This window comes from Setaria viridis, chromosome 8, assembly GCF_005286985.2.
Source record: "Setaria viridis chromosome 8, Setaria_viridis_v4.0, whole genome shotgun sequence".
Classification (NCBI taxonomy): domain Eukaryota; kingdom Viridiplantae; phylum Streptophyta; class Magnoliopsida; order Poales; family Poaceae; genus Setaria; species Setaria viridis.
The window spans coordinates 32,488,784-32,506,200 of record NC_048270.2 but is presented as its reverse complement, the minus strand read 5'-3'; the positions used below and the strand labels follow the sequence as shown (position 1 = coordinate 32,506,200).

The window sequence follows — 17,417 nt, the reverse complement described above, 5'->3', positions numbered from 1 at the left end:
GATATCGCACCGTCGGCGGTGACATCGGAGGCTGGCTTCTTCATGTGCTTCTTCGACTTTTGGAGGGAGGTGGCCTCGCTCCCTTGAAGACGAGACGAGCAGCCACTTTCTTGCATGCGTCAGACATAGAGGACGGTGGAGACTGAAGAAACTCGGGCGAGGCAAAGATGAGGATGAAGTAGATGCGTCGCGCGGTCAATTCACGTCGAATCGAGGTTGATTTGTCGATGAAGCTTCATTCTTCCTTTCACCACTTTCTTGCTCGTTACAGAGTATTTGGTGCCACGCTCTTTTTTTTCGATTGTTGGGGGTTAACAAAAATTGGATGCTATGATTTGTTAGATCCAAGTTGCTGCCTCAATAGTGGCTGATTTAAGCAATGACGATGGACTGATGTTGTTTGTTTTTTCCTTCGTTGTTGACCTGGCAAGAGGAATGTTTCTTTGAACTTCTGTATGAATCAATTAAAAGTGAAAAAGAAATTGCAGCTGATGGTAAGAACGATGAGAGCAAGAACGCAATAGCTGATAGTAAAGATGATGGAGAAGGAAAGAAATGGGATGGTAAGTTCACCTTCAACCAAGGTCACCATGTTATACTGTGCATCCAACCAAACATCCAACCAAACATGAGCATAGCAAATCAAGTTATCTTTAGCCACTCAAACAAATATGAGCAATTTGCATTGGTTTAGCCTGATCAGAATCGGTCTGGGTTATAGTTAGCCTAGCTAGAAACTAGTGCAGCCTACCAATCAGCTTATTGTACAGCACGAGCAAAGTCTAAATTTACTACGGCCGGACTTAGTGTCCAAGGGACTTGGTGAACAAGGGAAAAAATTGCTGCTTAAGGAACGTAGAACCGACCTACACTAATCAGACTAGACTAGTACTAGCTAGTAAGATAACCAAAGAACATAGGATCATTACTAACATTCTACCTCTAATCCTTATCCTTATGTCCATCTTGACGTTGATCACTAAACTCATGGATCAAACCCGACCTAATGCCATTGTTAGAATATGTCTACGAGGCCCATCCCGCCGCCGTGGCGCCCGAGGTCGAGCCGCCGCTCCAGCGAGGTCACGGGGGCGGAGGATGTGGAGGACGCCGTTGCAAGGGTGGTGGTGGTTATGCGTCGGGAGGAAAGGAACGGATGAGTGGGAGTTGGAAGCGGTTGGTTGGGTTTTATGGGTGGGAACGGTAGGAGCGAAGCGGTAGGTAGAGGAAACGGCGAATGGCGAGGGAGGGAGGGGGAGAGCAGAGGAGAGGATGGAGGTTGGGTTACCGCAGAGGAGGAGCGGTTGAGTCGGGCGTGGTGGTCATTTGGTTGGGCGCGCGAGATGCAGGGGCACTGGTGGGTCCGGATGTTGGAGGAGCAGAGCTTCAAACAGGGAGGTCGAGGAAGCACGCAGCTCTGTTTCTTTTTTTTTCTTAACGAAAATGCAGTTCAGTTTCTATGAAACACTAGCTTGCTTCTATTGAATGCATATACGTAATGATGGTATATACGACATGTTTCTATTTAGAAAGCGCATACACATATCAAGATTCAAACTTTACAATCGTTCATCAATAATTTAGCCAATATTTTTTATATTTGTAATGTAAACTAGTTGGATTTGTAATCAAATGTACTCTCCAATTATTATAAGTTTATAACCATAAATAATGTAATATAAGATAAATGAATGGTCAAGATCTATTTTTGGAAACCGTGCCATATCATATTATACCTTAAAACAGGAACGGAGGGACTCGCTGACCAAGGAACAAGTGCTAAACTTACTGTCCAAGGTACTCAGCTGACCAAGGAACTTGCTGCCTAAGGAACGTAGAACCTTAGGAATGTAGAACCGATCTATATTAATCAGACTAGACTGGTACTCCCTTCGTTTTAAATTATAGTTTTTTTTTAATTTGGTAAATTTATAAATTTTGCCATATATTTATATTTAGATATAGTCTATATCTATATGTATAGTAAAAATTACAAATCTTAACATTCAAAATGACCTACACTTTGGGACGAGATGGAGTACTAGCTAGATATCCCAGGACACGGGATTACTACTAACATTCTCCCCATCAGGATCCTTGTATCCATCTTGGATCTTGACCAGTGAACTTATGGAATCGAACTCCCTCTATGCCTTTGTTAGGATGTGTATGTGAGGAGAGGAGAGGATGGGGGGATTGGGTTTACCGCGGAGGAGGATGTTGGAGGAGCAGAGCTTCAAACAGGGAGAGGAAGCTCGCAGCTGTTTCTTTTTTATTAAAAAAAATTAAAACACAGTTCAGTTTCTACGAAGCACTAGCTTTGCTTCTGTTGAATGCATACACATACATTATGCATATACATGGCATGCCTAATCCCTACTACTACAGCTATTGTACAGCTCGAGCAAAGTCCAAATTTACTAAGGCTAGACTTTCTGATCAAGGAAAGAAACTTGATCAAACTACTGAAGCATACGTGGGCCCAAAAGGACAAGTGTGTCATCTCCACCACGCGGTGTGGGCCCCGCCGTTCCACCCCCCCGGGCCCTGGCCCCCTCGTTCGTTCCTCTCCCGCGGAGGAACCGGCGCCACGTTTCCCTCTTCCCCGCCCCTCCGCGCGCCCACCCGTGCGCAGCGAACGGCACGCACGGCAAGCATGCGTGCGCGGGCGTCGGCGTGGCCGCGACAGGGCCGCGTGGGGTGTGGGGCCACAGGGAACGCCGGCGGAGGCGGATCGGGATACCCCGCGCGCGCGGTCGCAGCACCGCCGGCCCGGTGAGAGGTTTCCCGTGACGGCGGGCGGGCACGTTGACTGCTCTAGCCGCGTGGCGCACGCGCCGTCCGTCAATTCTGGTGTTTGGGACGCGCGACAGTTCGCAGGGCGAGGTGTGTTTTGGACCTTGTTTAGTTCCAGAATCCAAACTTTGGCACGGCAGAAATGAAGATTCCCATCACATCAAACTTGCAGTACATGTATGGAGTACTAAATATTGATGAAATTAAAAATTAATTGCACAGTTTGGTTGTACTATGCGAGACGAACGTTTTAAGCCTAATTAGTCAACGATTGGATAATTATTACCAAATACAAACGAAATGCTACATTGTACTACAGTACCGTACAGTGATTTTGGCGGCGCCAACTTCACCGAACTAAACAAGGCCTTGGTCTTCCATCGGATCGGTGCATGCAGTGCTTCTTGTATACGGAACAACACCCCCACACACCTCACGTAAATAAACTAGGACCTGCGACTGCAATATACGCAGAAGAGCCCATGAATCCGCGCATGTGTTATACTTGTATATCGTGAAAGAGATATTATTAAACCTTATGCAATACCATATAAGATTTTTCACTGATGTGGAGGAGAGAGCGTGGGGGAGAGAGAAAGGTAAGGATGGCAACAGATCAGGTTCGGAAGGATATCCGCGGGTTTTGATTTTGGTTCCTAGTTTTCGCTCACGGATTTACGGGTTCGGATACCTGAAATACTGCGGGTTTGAAGTGGATTCTTAAATTCACCCGTGGAGCTCCATCAGGGCCCGAAACATTCAGCCCACTAGAGGCCCTTCTAGCAACCCTAGGTATATAAGCCTAAATCCTTACTCCCTTTTCATCTAGTCCGCCCGCACGGCCGCACCCCGTCCCTCAGGCACCCCGCACCTAGGCACCCCGCCCTCCTGCACACAGCCGCGCCGCCAACCCTGCCCGGTGCGGCGACGCCCCGCACGGCTGCCACCAGCCGCACGCCCGCACCACCGTCCCCCAGGCACCCCGCCGTCCCGCACCCAGCCGCGCCGCCAATCCCGCTCGGCGCAGCGGCACCCCGCATGGCGGTTGCCGGCCGCACGCCCGCACCCAGTCTGCTCGATGCCTCCACTCTCGGGTTTCGATTAATCCGTCGGGTTTTGGGGATGGATTTTCACCCAAATCAGTGTTCAGGGCGGATTCGGGTTTCGGTTTTGGGTGCCCAGACACTCCACCTGATCCGAACCCACCCCGTTGCCATCCTTAGAGAAAGGTCGTTGTTTACTGTCTCGTAAGCTAGATTTTATGATCGTGAGATGACTACTCCACTGTTGTACAAGTTGTGGTTGGCATGTATACAACTCATATTGTTTTTTTCCTTTGCATCACTACAAAATAATTTAAAAAAAATAAAATATTGTATATGATGCTTGTTAAGTCGTTTCACCACACTGCCGTGTGGGCCCCGCCGTTCCAACCCCCTCGTTCTTCGTTCCTCCCGCGATCCGAGGAGGAGCCGGCGCCACGTTTTCCCCTCTTTCCCGCGCCCTTCTCCGCCCGCCGCAACGAAGAACGATTGAACGAACGGCATGCCTCTGCATGCACGTCCGCAAGCGTGCGTGCGCAGCACGGGCGGAGACCGGGGGGCCGTCGGCGTGGCCGCGACAGGGCCGCGTGGGGTGCGGGGCCACAGGAACGCCAGCGGATCGGGATCTCCCGCGCACGATCGCAGCACCGCCGGCGCCGGCGCCGGCCCGGTGAGGTTCACCGTGACGACGGGCACGTTGACTCCACTAGCTGCGTCCTGCGTGGCGCACGCGCCACTCCGGTGTTTGGGACGTGAGAGCTCGCAGGGCGACGTCATGTGTGTTCTTCGATCGGATCGGGGCAACCCCCCCCCCCCCCCCCCCCCCCCCCCCCCCCCCCCCCCAAGTGTAACTAAACTAGGACCTCCTGCAACTGCATTATACGCAGGAGAGCACGTGATCCGCGCATGTGTTAATATGCTTGTATATTTGTGAAAGGAACCTTATATCTCTGGAGCTTTTAGATTCTCCCTCTCCTACAACTGCCAAAATGGCCGAAATCATTCTCGCCTTCTCTTTTCCTTTTATGGGCGGGCAACCTCTCCTTTTCTTTTTTTTTTTTACCCCCAATCGAAAATCATTCTATCAAATGAGTCTCCTTTTTTTGGGCATTCGTTATCCAAAAGAAAATCCACCTTACATGCATGGCCCAGAAGAGAGGACAGAGATGGGAGTCATGGGCCGAGCTTTCCAACAAACATCAAATTTCTGCCTGACCCATTTAGTTCCCACGATGAAAACCGGATTCAACAAGCTCTGTCCTACCACACCATACACGCCCTCCTGCAGGAATGAAATGAAGTTCACGAATAACAGTACAAGCAACATTTCGAATTCGGGTGGCAGTAAAGGCAGCGTCATAATGTAAACAATGAATTTACATTGAATCCGATGCTTCGATTACACTCGCTCGAAATAAAGGTACAGAGAGTTTCCCGCTGAATCGCATCCTACTTGGCCAAACAGGAAGCAAAAGCCTAACCCTCGTGAAGCAGTGGGGCATCAAACAACGAAATGAGCCAGGATTTGTATAGTATGGTCAGCAGCCGCGAGGAGCTACTACTGGGGCTATGTCGTTAGCTATTGCTGTTGCGGCTGTGCTGGCTCGTGCTCGTGCTGCTGCGGAGTGGCGGGGGAGTCTGGGGCGATGGCAAACTGGAGGCCGCGGCCCCGGGCTGACTGTAGGATGAAGGCCACCTCTGCTGCCGCCAGTGCAGCCTCTTCCTGCAGATGAAGGGGGGAACTAAAAGTTAGATGGAGCAGTGTGCGGCATCAGCGGCATAAGTTTATGACCAGGAACCATAGAGTGATTTATGTAAGCATTAATACTCTAGTGAAATGATGTTTATATGCCCAAGAATATTTTCTTTTGAATGGTTACAAAAAGGTGCATCTGGATTATTATAAAGTTGGAGACCAACAGATGACTCCTTCAAGATAGGATCAAATTGAGGTACCTGCCGTTGCCGCCGGCGATGCAAAACACTGAAGATCCATGCCATGATATAGCAGGGCAGCAGAAACCCAGCAGCTCGCAGCAGGAAAAGCTGCAAAGGTTCGAGTCCACAGTCAGTCTAAAGCACCAACTGAACTGCAAAATATCAGAAGGAAAAAAAAAATGGCCACTACACTCACTGAGAATATGGTTGAAGCATCATCATCGTTCCCTTCGTTGTCTGAGATGGACAATGTATGCCTCAGCAGCAACAGTGCCATTAACTGCAAAAGAAGCAAGGATCTTCAGGTACTCTTACCTAGATATGATAATACTAGAAATCTGACACGGGCCATTCGGTAAAGACTGGGAGAAAAGCAAAGGTGAACAGGCTTGGAGCCAAGGTGGATTCGCTATAAAAAGCAACAACAGTTTCCCTACTTGTTAAGCAATTAAGCAACTAAAATCATTGTAATTCCATCCATAAACAAGTTATAAGGTAACTGTAAGATACATAAAAACATTGTTCTTTGATCCAAAACAGAACTGCCCTAAATAGCTATTACACAATATTTATACATTGGTTAGGTTAACTAAGTTACAAATGGCAATAAGGAATGGCTGAAAAGTACTTACAATAAGTGCAGCAGAACGGCAGAATGCAGCACCACCAGCATCTGTAGTAGCATAACCATCATACTCTGCCTCAAGAAGACGACGCTGAGCAGCTGCTACAGCGAGAATTCTTGGGTCACGCAAATCCATAATCAAATCTTCACTGCAAAATGATAAGTATTGGCTTAGGTATGTTCTAGCTTTTAAGCACTCAACTAAAATGGAACAAAATGGCTGTTGCAACAGTTACTGAAAAAGATACCAAGAAATAACTTACCCAATGTCTATGGTTGTCTCATCTGGTTCAACACGAGGTGGTGCGGTGTAACCAGGCTTGTATTCCTACAGATTATCATCAAGCCTGGAAGGAATCAGTATACAAAGAAAGAAAACTCTACAGATGTACAGAGGAAAGCCTGAAGACTGTTCTACAAAACTAGCATACTGCAGAATTTAGAACCTTCCATAACAGTAGTTTTCTTTTAAAAAGTTCTTTAATACTTTTATTATTCAAGACTCAGAACTTTTGATAGAATCAATAATGGAGGAAATCCATGATTAAAAACATACAAATCCAACCATATCAAAATTGGTGAACTGGAAAATGCCCATTTAAAACACACACACAGCATTTGCATATGTTTGCTCAGTTTGTTACAATATCATCCAAATTAGATCATTAGTCTAAAAACACTAAAGTCTGATCCCAGCAACAACCACACATAGTACCAACCCTTCTAGTACAACCCCAAGTTGGTAGCTGAGCGACTGCACATGGTGTGACAGCACATGCTCATGGATCTACCATCTTAGTTCTGGTTTGGTGGTGCATGATGCTTGTGAGGTTATTGTGAAGACAAGAAAGCCAAGTGCAACCACAGAAGTTGCACTGTTTCAACAAAATAGATCTTGAGTACAAAGAAGCATGTGCAACGAGGTTTCAGAGATACAAATATCAACATATGTACTATACCAATTTTGCAACAAGCACAAAAGAAAATTAGAACAAGAATGAAACATGTATTAGTGGTATGAAGTTTTGAAAACTTAACCGACCTGATGGCAAATTTCACATGTAGTGTCTCCTTTCTCATTGCACCAGCGTTGAACACAAGCTCTATGAGCATACTGCACATGGAAAGTGAAGCTATAAACACCATTTCGTTCAACATGAATACATAGAATAATGACTTCTATATCATCAGAAGAAGTTAAATACATATCTTTTATACAAGTGCAATTTGAGAATATTCATGATTACGCCATTGATGTACCAAGGAGTAAAGTGACTTAATTGAAAGATAGCAGTAAAGGATAGTTGGTTCAGAAGTCATCATTACTATGCTGTATCCAAAGAACAGTCAAGAACATGAGTTCACATTAATTTTGATTCAGAAGATATGGACCAACTAAACTTGATAGAATGTAAAATTCAGCCAGCTATTGCTATAGACTGAACTGGAATGATAGTGTTACAAATGTCAAGTGCTTTAACATACAAAATCGCATCAAATGGATGCACAGTAGGTGAATAACTGGTTTATCTCATTAGCTCTGTTAGCATTGTGGTAGAAATACAATGGAACTCAACTGCATAGTTCGAATGCCAAAGTGAATGAATGTTCTGGAACTATTAAATGCCAACAACTACAACATAAAGAATATAAACAGACCGTGAATTTACATTAATTGTGATTCAGAAGATATGGATCAACTAAACTTGATAGAACATAAAATTCAGCCAGCTATTGCTACAGACTGGACTCAAATGATAGGGATACAAATGCCAAGTGCTTTAATATACAAAATTGCATCACATGGAAGCACAGTAGGTGAATAACTGGTTTATTTCATTAGCTCTGTTAGCAGTGTGGTAATAATGCAATGAAACTCTACTACATAGCTCAAATGCCAAAGTGAATGAATGCTCTGGAACGCCAACAACTACAACAGAAAGAATATAAACAGACAATATTACAGGGACATTTCGCAGTAACTGTTGGGGACAGGTGTTACGTTATGAATGGCACACAATATATGGGAACCGGAGCAGGAGAGGGGATCCAGACCTTGAGGCTGCCGCTGCAAGCGCACGGCTTCTCGAGATTCTTGACGCTGTCCTCCTCCTGGCATATCCGGCACTCAGCCGCCTGGATGAGCGGCTCCTCCTCCCCACCGCCTCCCTCCTCGTCGTCGACCAAGTCAACGACCGCGGACGGAGACGCAGCAGCCGCGGAGGCGCTCACACCCTCAGACGGCTCGGCAACCCCGTCGTCCTTGGACTTCGCTAAGCCCTCCACATCAACCACCACGTGGTCATGGCCGGCCATCCCAAATCCCTCCTCCCCCGCAACCCTCGCAATCGCTCTCCCTATCAGAAATCGATCTCCTGCAAGGAATAGGCGTGGCGGGGTAAGAACAATCAGATATTTCTCTCAGTCAACAATTAATAAGATGGTACAATTAGGAGTAGCATGGACATGTAATGGGTAAGAACTTAAGACAGAAAGAATGGAGCACAACGCTGGTAACCAGTAACCACCGATGTCTAAAAATGGAGCGCCTCCGTTTAGGAGAAGCACGGTAGCAGCAGCCGCAGCAGCGTCCCTCCCTCCCCGTTTACTGAAAATCGGACTACTGGTCTGGAGCCTTGAACCGACCCCTCACAACCCTAGGTACCGCCGCCGCCCTCGAACTTCTGCGGAGTCCCCCCAACACGAAGGGAAACCGAAAGGGGAATTAGACCTCTAACAGGCGAAATCTACGAGGCTGGCCTGCCGCCGAACCAGGCCGCCGCACCCCGAGCTGCGGCGCCGGCGGAGCCCACGAAGGGACCCAACCCCTAGCGGGCCCGCTGGCGGCCGGCCGCCTCGATCGAGCGCGGGGGAACCACGGCCCCACGCCGCGGCGGCGGATCTAGCGCCGGGGAATGGGGAGGGGGTCGGGGACGTACCTCACCAGCGGCGTTGGAGGGCGGCGGCGGCGGCGGCGACGGGTTCCTCGGTTCCTCCTCCCTCTCCGCTCCTCCTCCTTCCGGTCGGGGTCGTTCGCACGGCTGTGGAGAAGACTGAAAATTCCGAGTTTTTTTTTTCTCGTCCAACAATTTCCCTTCGCCTTTGGGTTTGGTCTAAATACCACGCGATTTCTTTTGTTTTTTTTTAGTCCGCCTGCGGAGAAAGCGTCTGCGCTCGCAACGGTCAAACGCGGCGCGCCTGCGCGGCCAGTGGGGCCCCGCCGCCGCCGTCGTCTGCCGGCGTAACGGCCGGCTCGGCTCGGCCTCGACCGCCTCGCGACGTACCTGCCGTTAGTTGACGGAGGGTCGCTCCGTTACTTTCGGCCTCGCGACGTGTTCGTGCCGTTGGGAACGGGGCAACGGGGGCCGTACTCGCTGGTTGCTGCTGTCAGCGCACACGCACCCGCACACGCTAATGAAAAAAATCATTTTGCGGGTTGGGAACCGAAAGAAACTCCAACAAGCATTGCTGGGCTGAGTTTTTTATTAGACTCGAGTCGGACTCGGGCCGCCGTTCTTTTTAAGTAGATAAATAAATAAAATTAATTTTGCCTCAAAAAATAAATGAAATTAATTGTTTAGCAGGTTTGGGCTAGCCTTTTTTTTTCTTGATTTTCGCTGACCACGCCCGTTCTAATAGTGTGTTTGGGCGGACCAAGACCGTATATTCCCACTCATTTATTCCAAATTTTCCGTTGCCAAATATTACGGTGGTTGAGAGCTTAATTTTTCTAAATTTTTTCTACACCAACCATGACCTTATATTGGAAAAAAAATATACTAAAGTTTCTTATGAAACACCTTTCCTACAGCTATAGAATCAATTTCATGACAAATGTGCTAACATATGAAAATAATCATGAAAAATACCACAAAAGGATAAAATCGCTAAATAAGGCTTTATGTAAAAGAATACATAAAGAGCTTTTCATGATACTTTTATGCAATTTTGTATTTCTAGGATTTGAATCTGTATTAAATATTACTAATCTATGGATATAATAACAAAAACTTTCTAATGTACCTTTTTTCAATATTGGCATCATGTTCTCTATGAACTCACATAATTTTTATTTTAAAAAAATCAACTTACATGTGAAGGAAAAAATAAAAAAAATCTTATTGTGAGTTAGATTAAACCAATTAAAATAGTTTGAAGATCAATTAAATTTTGTTCAAAAGTTAAATGGACAAAGCGAATTGTCTAAGTTAATAAAATGGATCTTTTCCTAGATATGCTTCACCATTGGCCAACTCTAAATAAAGTATTGTGAACAGAAGAGAGAATACAATGTTGGCGGTACGCGAAAATATATAAAACAAAGTTTCTCATACACCTTGAATACCTTGTATAAAAGCATAAAACCAAACGATATGTATATGCGGTTATACAAGCCTGTTCGCTTCAGCTTATAAGCCGGCTGAAAAGCTGAAACGGCTGATTTGTTGTGAGAAAAAAATACTGTTTGGTGGCTGATAAGCCGGTTGAATAAGCTGAAGCGAACCGATCAAAAAATTACTTTGTGGTTGGGTTTATGGCTGAACAAGGGCCGCCGGGCGTCCTGTCCCGTGGGGCGTGCGCGGGCACGTCGTGTCACGCCATTTTTTTTTATTTTCGTTTTTTCGCTAGTGCTAGCTGCACATGGCCAAGAATATTGTGTTGAGCATTTTTCTTAACCAACTCTTGCACGCAAAGATACACCAGCTAACCACATGACGGACATCCACATCGTTAACACGCACGTACATCCTCCACCGCGTAGAATCGATCAAACCAAGACTTTTCCGTGTGGTTCGCATGTGACAAAAATTAGCCTAGAATGACCAATTAGAAGCGTACCAAACTGACATTATTTAATATTGTTTGACAGGTAATATCAAGACATACAGGTATGCTCAACCGCTCTAACAAGCTGTCGATGTCAGTAGAATTGACGCAGAAAAGCTTAACACACTGCATTCTTTTAATCCACCCGAAGGCTCACAAATATTGGGCAACGTTGGTTAAGTGAGTTTTATGATTTTGTCGCACAAAATATGTACTCTTTCGGTTCTTAAAATGTTCGTTGTTGTTCAGTCCAGTAAAAAGTTTTAGAATGCAAAACTCTAAGTCATACTTAAGTTATCTTTGATGATAAAAACAAGCCACAACAAAAAAAATTGATATTTACACATAATCTTTTTAAATAAGACGAATGATCAAACATTATGTCCAAAAGTCAATAATGATAAATATCTATATGCCTACATACCTCAATAATAGAAACGATAATAAATTAATCAAGATGTTTTTTTAGAAGACGTAGGCTCCTAATTTTGAAGTTATGCTTTCTTTCTTTTTATGGCCAGCAATGGCTTTACCTTTTTCCTGTTATATGTAAGCTTTTTGGCTAGGTAGACGGCACACACATGGCTCCGTGTAGACTTGAGCATTTTTCGGGACTCGGCTGAAAAAGTCCGGTTCATTTTAGGTCGAAAATTTGTGGTGTCGGGTTGATTTTTCGGACCGGTCCAGACTTTCCGCTATTTTTTGTTGGAAAATAAATCAAATAAATTGTCTGCATGGGTCAGGTCGGCTCAAATTTTTTGAACTTGATTTTCGCTGACCACGCTAAGTCCCGTAATCATCGTGAGTGGACCAAATTCCAGCTGGCTCGAACCCAAGCAAAAATGCTCAGGTATAGCCCCTTGCCCTGACCCTAGCCCTGTGGAAAGTCATCTCAATTGAGTTATTTTACAAGCTTGGTCAAATCTTATATGTCTAAAAAACCAGCCTCCCATATATATTTTCCATTTTTCTTAGTGTAGATGTAACGAGTGGTCCGAAATGCTTATAGTAAAAAAGAACCTACCTTTTCTTGGACCTGGGCCGAGAAATGCTCGGGTCTAAGGCATTTTGCATTCTCTTGTGTTATGTCTCGTGTGCCTTTTATTTATTAAACTGTTCAGAATAATTTGGCAAATTTACTGTAGTACTGAAGGGGAATGCAGAAAAGCGTTCACACATGCCACGTCGTCACATTTTCCTTAGAATTGAAGGTGCGATCCAGAAATTCCACACGCCTGGGCGGTCACACACCTTACTGGTATAACCACCCAAAAAATATTTTTCGTACGATCGACCTCCGCTCCAAAAATATACTCCAAATATATAGGAGAACCGTAAATCCTTGTATCAAAAAGAAATAAGTTCTATATGAAATAACGACTTCTGGTTGGCCTCCCTCGTTGATTTGTCACACTCATTCCAAACCCTTATGTATAACTGACAGCGTGTACATATACGGACTAACGTGTGAAGGGGTTACGGTACAGATACGGTAGTCGTGTATTACAGTAGTATAAACTCCAAAAACTCTCAAGTCTGAAGAAGGTGCGCTCTCTGGTCTCTGCTCCATTCCTCTCTGCACGCGAATGCAGGAGGAGAGCTCATCAGTTCCTCCGCTCCTGGCCCCACGGCGAGTGCCGGGCGTTGGCGCCGGAGCCCGGGTAGTCCTCCAGCTCCAGATCCATCCTCCCGCCGGCGCCGCCGTCGCCGGCCGCCTCCGCCTCTACCGCCAGGACGGCCTGAAGGACCAAAGAATCATGTCAGAGTTGCACCTGGCAAACGAAGCACTACTGAAACTACTGACAGGGCCGGAGCACATAACAATTCACCAAATTACCATCACAGATCCTAAAAATTTGTTGTTGATCTAAGTTGAGAAGGCTGGTATATAGATCAAATCAAATCAAGTCACCTGATCGTCTGCGCCGCACGAAGGCGGAGCTGCTCTGGTATCCTGCTTGACCTTCAATCCTGTGCCAAGGTGCATGAGAAACAAAAATCTTCAGAACTGAGGCACAAAAGAGGACAGCAGTTTTCGTTTTTGAAATTTTTTGATAATGGAGAACGGATCGGAAGATCCAGAAGGTTACCTGGAGAAAACGAAGTATCAGCAGCAGCGCTTGATGCGTGGATGAGGCAGCAGCACAAGGCGAGGGCGACCATGGCCAGGCGCATCGCCATCTCTCTCTTCTCCAGGCTTTCTTGAAACAATTCTTGTGCTCTTTACTCACTGTTCTTCTACATCCATGGAGCTCACATGGAGCTCTGGATCCTCACCTATTTTATAGCGATTCCAGTGTGGAAGAAGATGATAGAGGATTCTGAAGCGGCATCCATGATGGTGTGTAGCTGTAGCCCATCTTCTCTATATAGGCGGCTTTTCGGAGAGCAAAGTGCCTCATTAGCACGCTGGATGAGCTTTTTCTATGACTATACCTAGAAAAAGTTGGTGAGCGTTTCCGGCAATAGGCCTGCTAAAGCTCCTCAATTACTTCAGTGATGACCAATCGATCCACATGCGTTGGTTCTTGCGCATTTGCATCGGCAGGGGCTCCGATCGAAACGCAAGCAAACCGAATTTCCTCGATCGGCATGCGAAAAGGCGGTGCGAGAAGATTCATGTCATGTAAAAGATGGCAAAAAGAGGACATGGAAGGCGCACATGATTGGCAAGAAATGGCAAGATTGGGAGTGAATTTAAAAGAGTTTTACACGGGAAAACTGTGATCAAGAGGGGATCTTATCGGGGTACTACCATGCATGCTATTGCTTGCATATTGGATGCTGACATGGCGCAGATGATGCTGGCAATTTCTGCTGCTGCTTGAGGACTGTGCCTCAGCTCAGCTTCCCACCAATCCGGTACCGGCGGCTTTTCACATCCTGATGCAGGCAGTGTGGGCCGCAGACTTGTACTAAACTAACGAAGGTTCATTTGCCTAGTTTAATCACATCGTGGATTCAGCACTCAAATAGATAGTTTGTGAGCCTCCACTAAACCTAATTTACCCTATCTGATCAAGTAAAAACAGTACTTAACAAACTCATCATCGAGTTAGCTCGCCTCAATTGGAGCTTGACAGCTATGAAAAAAGGTCTTCTTGAGTTCTGACGTCAAAGTTTGTCTTCAGTGAAACTTCAGGAACATGCAGTAGGTAGAAACTTTGGTCGAAGTAGTGGAAGGGTTGAAATAAAGTGCCAATTGATATATGACAGTGGGTAGATGTTACCATTGAATTTCACCATTTTGATGAGTCACGTGCATTAGCATCTTGTTTAGGACACCCAAAAGCAGCAATTGATTGTTTTTTAACACTTCGTTCAGACTTGAGACAGTGTCCATGCAATCGACTTGTCATTTCTCTGGAAAGCAGATGACGGACTTGAACGTAGAAGACACGTTTTCATGTGAAGTGAAAGAGAAATGAATGAGAAGACGACCGCACGTTCAACTCTTACAGTCTATCCAATAGCAGAAGCCTCCAAACTTACAGAGTCAAGTTGATCAAGAAATTGAAGCAGTTGATCCTGATTGACCTTGCAGGGAAGAACAACTGAACAAGTACGTATTAGAAAAGACGACAGCGTGAAGAAGTTGCTATAGTTTAAGGACGAAATGTTTATCTCAGCCTCCCAGGTCTTGAGTCTTGGTCTTACCAAAGAAATACTGGCTTTCCTGCAACTTCTGGACAATTTCGTCCCAGTCATTGTACTTCTTCGTAATTCAAACACGAACAGAGCTTCTGGTTTTATTTGTTTTCTAGACAGCCACTGCAATGATTCTACCGAAAAAATGTCTAAGACTGTTCATACACGGATTTGCAATTATATCTGAGGAAATACAGAGAGAAAAGGCCATTCCAGCCCAATCCAGCCCAGAGGTGCCAATCTGTCTTCTCATGAGAAAACAAAAGGGAAATCCATTTAATCCTCTTACAATTTTTTTTACCGAAGTCTGAGGAAGCCCAACATATTTTTTTTATAATTTTTTTATTCTAAACCTATTTAATTTGCTTCCACATAGAGTCGAACCTGAGGCTGCTGGATGCTACTTAGGTGCTCTAACCACTAGTCTAGAGACCCTTTCATATCCTCTTCAACTCTTACTTGAGTCTGATTTATTATTATGTGTCTTTAAGTATTCTAACTTGATAAAAGAGAAAAGGAAATTCAAGAAATGAATGCTCCCTCAACTATTTTAACGGGATACATTACAAAAACAAGGGAGAGACTTTTGTTTTTTGAAAACTACAAGGAAGAGACATGAGACAGAAGAAGAAATAGAGAAGAAAGAAGATGGAGGGGAAATACCTCACATGTGCCCCCACATTTTTAATGGTTCCCACTCTTTTTCTCTATGGAAAAACATATTTGTATCTAAAAAGAAAGAAAAAACAAACTTGCAGCCGACCAAATTTAAGTTTGCATCTTTTTTCTAAGTCACTACACGGTCCTTCCCAATCCAAGAGAACCAGTCCATGAGCTGAAGATGTGTTACTCTGTTTCCCAACATCAACACAACTCCGGAGCCACGTCATATCTAACATTGTCTTCAAACTAGCATAGCATAACATCAGCGCTTAGATGAAAAGAATCTCAGAAGAAAAAAAAATATTATGCACAGACTAGGCTCTGTGTGAGAAAGAGAGAATAAAGTTCTACACTCCTCACTTTCCAGGAAGCTTCAACTGTCAGTTTGAAGAAGGTTACGAGAAAGTACAAGCACCAAGACCAAATTTTTTTTTCTGAAATCAACCAAGACCATAGACTCTGAATCTGTCGGTCAAGACCATCTTGCTGTCTCCTATCGTTCCACACGTAATTTCAGAGAGGAAACATCTTGTCATCTGCTTCGATGTTTCAGATTAATTCTGCTGAAACAACAACCAACAACAGCTCATCAAGACCTTTAGTTTCCTATATAACCTCCGTTGCTACATCTCCCTTCTCCCATTGCATTTGCTAACTTCCATTTTTTTCTCTGACAGCAGCTTAGTCTCACCAAAACAACAAGAACTTTCAGAGCTCAGAAGCTTACGAGGCGACGCCAATGGAGAAGTCAGTAGCCACTACAACAGGCCACTATTTGGAATCCGTTCTGCAAGAACCATGTGGTATCATCCTCTTCCTCGAGTTCCTCGCCTGGTGCATCTCAATGTTCAATATGTTCCTCCCCAGCTCATGCCAATCCTGCAACTGCAACCATAGTCCTGCTGAAAAGGCGGTACAGGAATCAATTCTCACTGAAAAAGAAGTAACCAAGACAAGGAATAAGAATCAGGGCAATGATATGGAGTTGACACATGATGATATAAACGTCGTGATGAGAAACATAGGCCAGGATTTTGGTCAAGAAAACAGCATGGTCGGCAAGTCCATTGGCAATGACTCTATTGCTAGGATTTTCGATGAGGATGAACCCAGCTTGCAGGAGGTATGGCAGGCGTTCTTGGTGTTTGATCACAACCATGATGGGTATTTTGACGCGTCGGATTTGGAGCGAGTGCTCCAGAGTCTAGGACTAGGGGAAGGTGTTGGGGTGGATGAGTGTGAGCAGATGATTGCCAAATATGACACGAATAAGGACAGGAGAATAGATATGGCAGAGTTCACCAAAGTTTTGGAGGCTGGCATTTGCTAACCCAGTTCGTGTACGTGTGTGTTTGCTTCCATGTTCCAGAAGCCAAAAGATTGATGATATGCAGAACAGGATGCTGAGATTTCGTTTTGCAATTTAGCAGGAAAAATGGATGTTTATTTTGTTCTACAATCACATTTTACCGTGTTAAGTTTAGTCAATGACAAGAAAAACAATTGTTCAGTTCCATGAATGCAAACTTCATCGTACCTGGGCATTTTGCACATCTAAAATGGTTACAAAAATACAACTTTGGCACATGACCTTATTACTGAGCAATGGAACACAATATATTTAACTAAGATATAAGTATTTATTTGTAACACGGCAGTGAGGGGCCCCGCGTTGCTCCCACGTGAGCGACACGGCCGGATGCAACCGCCACGCCGCCGCCCCTTCCTCCACCTCCCACGGCTGTGCTGCCGCCCGAGCCAGCCAACGGAAGCCCACGCGGCTTGCGAGGATGGCACCTTTGTCTCTTCCTTCATCCCTTGGCGGGCGCGGCCGCCATGGCTGCTCGAGGGAGCAACCGTGAGGTGGCACGCGGCGG

At 45.4% G+C, this 17,417-nt stretch overlaps 3 protein-coding genes across 5 annotated transcripts; 1 reads left to right on the top strand and 2 right to left on the bottom strand.

Annotated features, from left to right (window-relative positions):
* Window positions 1–5,148: 5,148 nt before the first annotated feature.
* Window positions 5,149–9,502, bottom strand: LOC117833995 (uncharacterized). 3 transcript variants are annotated; one of them, XM_034713598.2, is made up of 9 exons: window positions 9,342–9,502; window positions 8,931–9,086; window positions 8,458–8,777; window positions 7,445–7,516; window positions 6,666–6,730; window positions 6,410–6,551; window positions 5,974–6,057; window positions 5,796–5,885; window positions 5,149–5,562 (listed from the first exon to the last, which is right to left on the bottom strand). In XM_034713598.2, the coding sequence occupies exons 3-9, from the start codon at window positions 8,716–8,718 to the stop codon at window positions 5,419–5,421; spliced, it is 858 nt and encodes a 285-aa protein (XP_034569489.1). In that variant the 5' UTR covers window positions 8,719–8,777; window positions 8,931–9,086; window positions 9,342–9,502; the 3' UTR covers window positions 5,149–5,418. The 3 variants fall into 3 exon arrangements, with proteins under 3 accessions (XP_034569489.1, XP_034569490.1, XP_034569488.1); XM_034713599.2 differs by lacking the exon at window positions 8,931–9,086 and having other exon boundaries at window positions 9,347–9,502; XM_034713597.1 differs by lacking the exon at window positions 8,931–9,086 and having other exon boundaries at window positions 9,342–9,500.
* A 3,051-nt stretch (window positions 9,503–12,553) lies between these two features.
* Window positions 12,554–13,914, bottom strand: LOC117833538 (uncharacterized). Its single transcript, XM_034713088.2, has 3 exons — window positions 13,320–13,914; window positions 13,142–13,200; window positions 12,554–12,968 (listed from the first exon to the last, which is right to left on the bottom strand). The coding sequence occupies exons 1-3, from the start codon at window positions 13,408–13,410 to the stop codon at window positions 12,834–12,836; spliced, it is 285 nt and encodes a 94-aa protein (XP_034568979.1). The 5' UTR covers window positions 13,411–13,914; the 3' UTR covers window positions 12,554–12,833.
* A 2,365-nt stretch (window positions 13,915–16,279) lies between these two features.
* Window positions 16,280–16,870, top strand: LOC117834526 (probable calcium-binding protein CML46). Its single transcript, XM_034714084.1, has one exon. The coding sequence runs from the start codon at window positions 16,280–16,282 to the stop codon at window positions 16,868–16,870; it is 591 nt and encodes a 196-aa protein (XP_034569975.1).
* The last annotated feature ends 547 nt before the right edge of the window (window positions 16,871–17,417 follow it).

Excerpts from the sequence above, each read along its gene's own strand:
- LOC117833995 (XM_034713598.2), bottom strand. The coding sequence starts at position 8,718 with ATGGCCGGCCATGACCACGTGGTGGTTGATGTGGAGGGCTTAGCGAAG. Across the intron at positions 6,058-6,409 it reads GCCGTTCTGCTGCACTTATT|TTAATGGCACTGTTGCTGCT; the intron begins GTAAGTACTTTT and ends CTTCTTTTGCAG. Across the intron at positions 5,886-5,973 it reads ATGCTTCAACCATATTCTCA|CTTTTCCTGCTGCGAGCTGC; the intron begins GTGAGTGTAGTG and ends GAACCTTTGCAG.
- LOC117833538 (XM_034713088.2), bottom strand. The coding sequence starts at position 13,410 with ATGGCGATGCGCCTGGCCATGGTCGCCCTCGCCTTGTGCTGCTGCCTC. Across the intron at positions 13,201-13,319 it reads TGATACTTCGTTTTCTCCAG|GATTGAAGGTCAAGCAGGAT; the intron begins GTAACCTTCTGG and ends ACCTTGGCACAG. Across the intron at positions 12,969-13,141 it reads CGTGCGGCGCAGACGATCAG|GCCGTCCTGGCGGTAGAGGC; the intron begins GTGACTTGATTT and ends TTGGTCCTTCAG.
- LOC117834526 (XM_034714084.1), top strand. The coding sequence starts at position 16,280 with ATGGAGAAGTCAGTAGCCACTACAACAGGCCACTATTTGGAATCCGTT.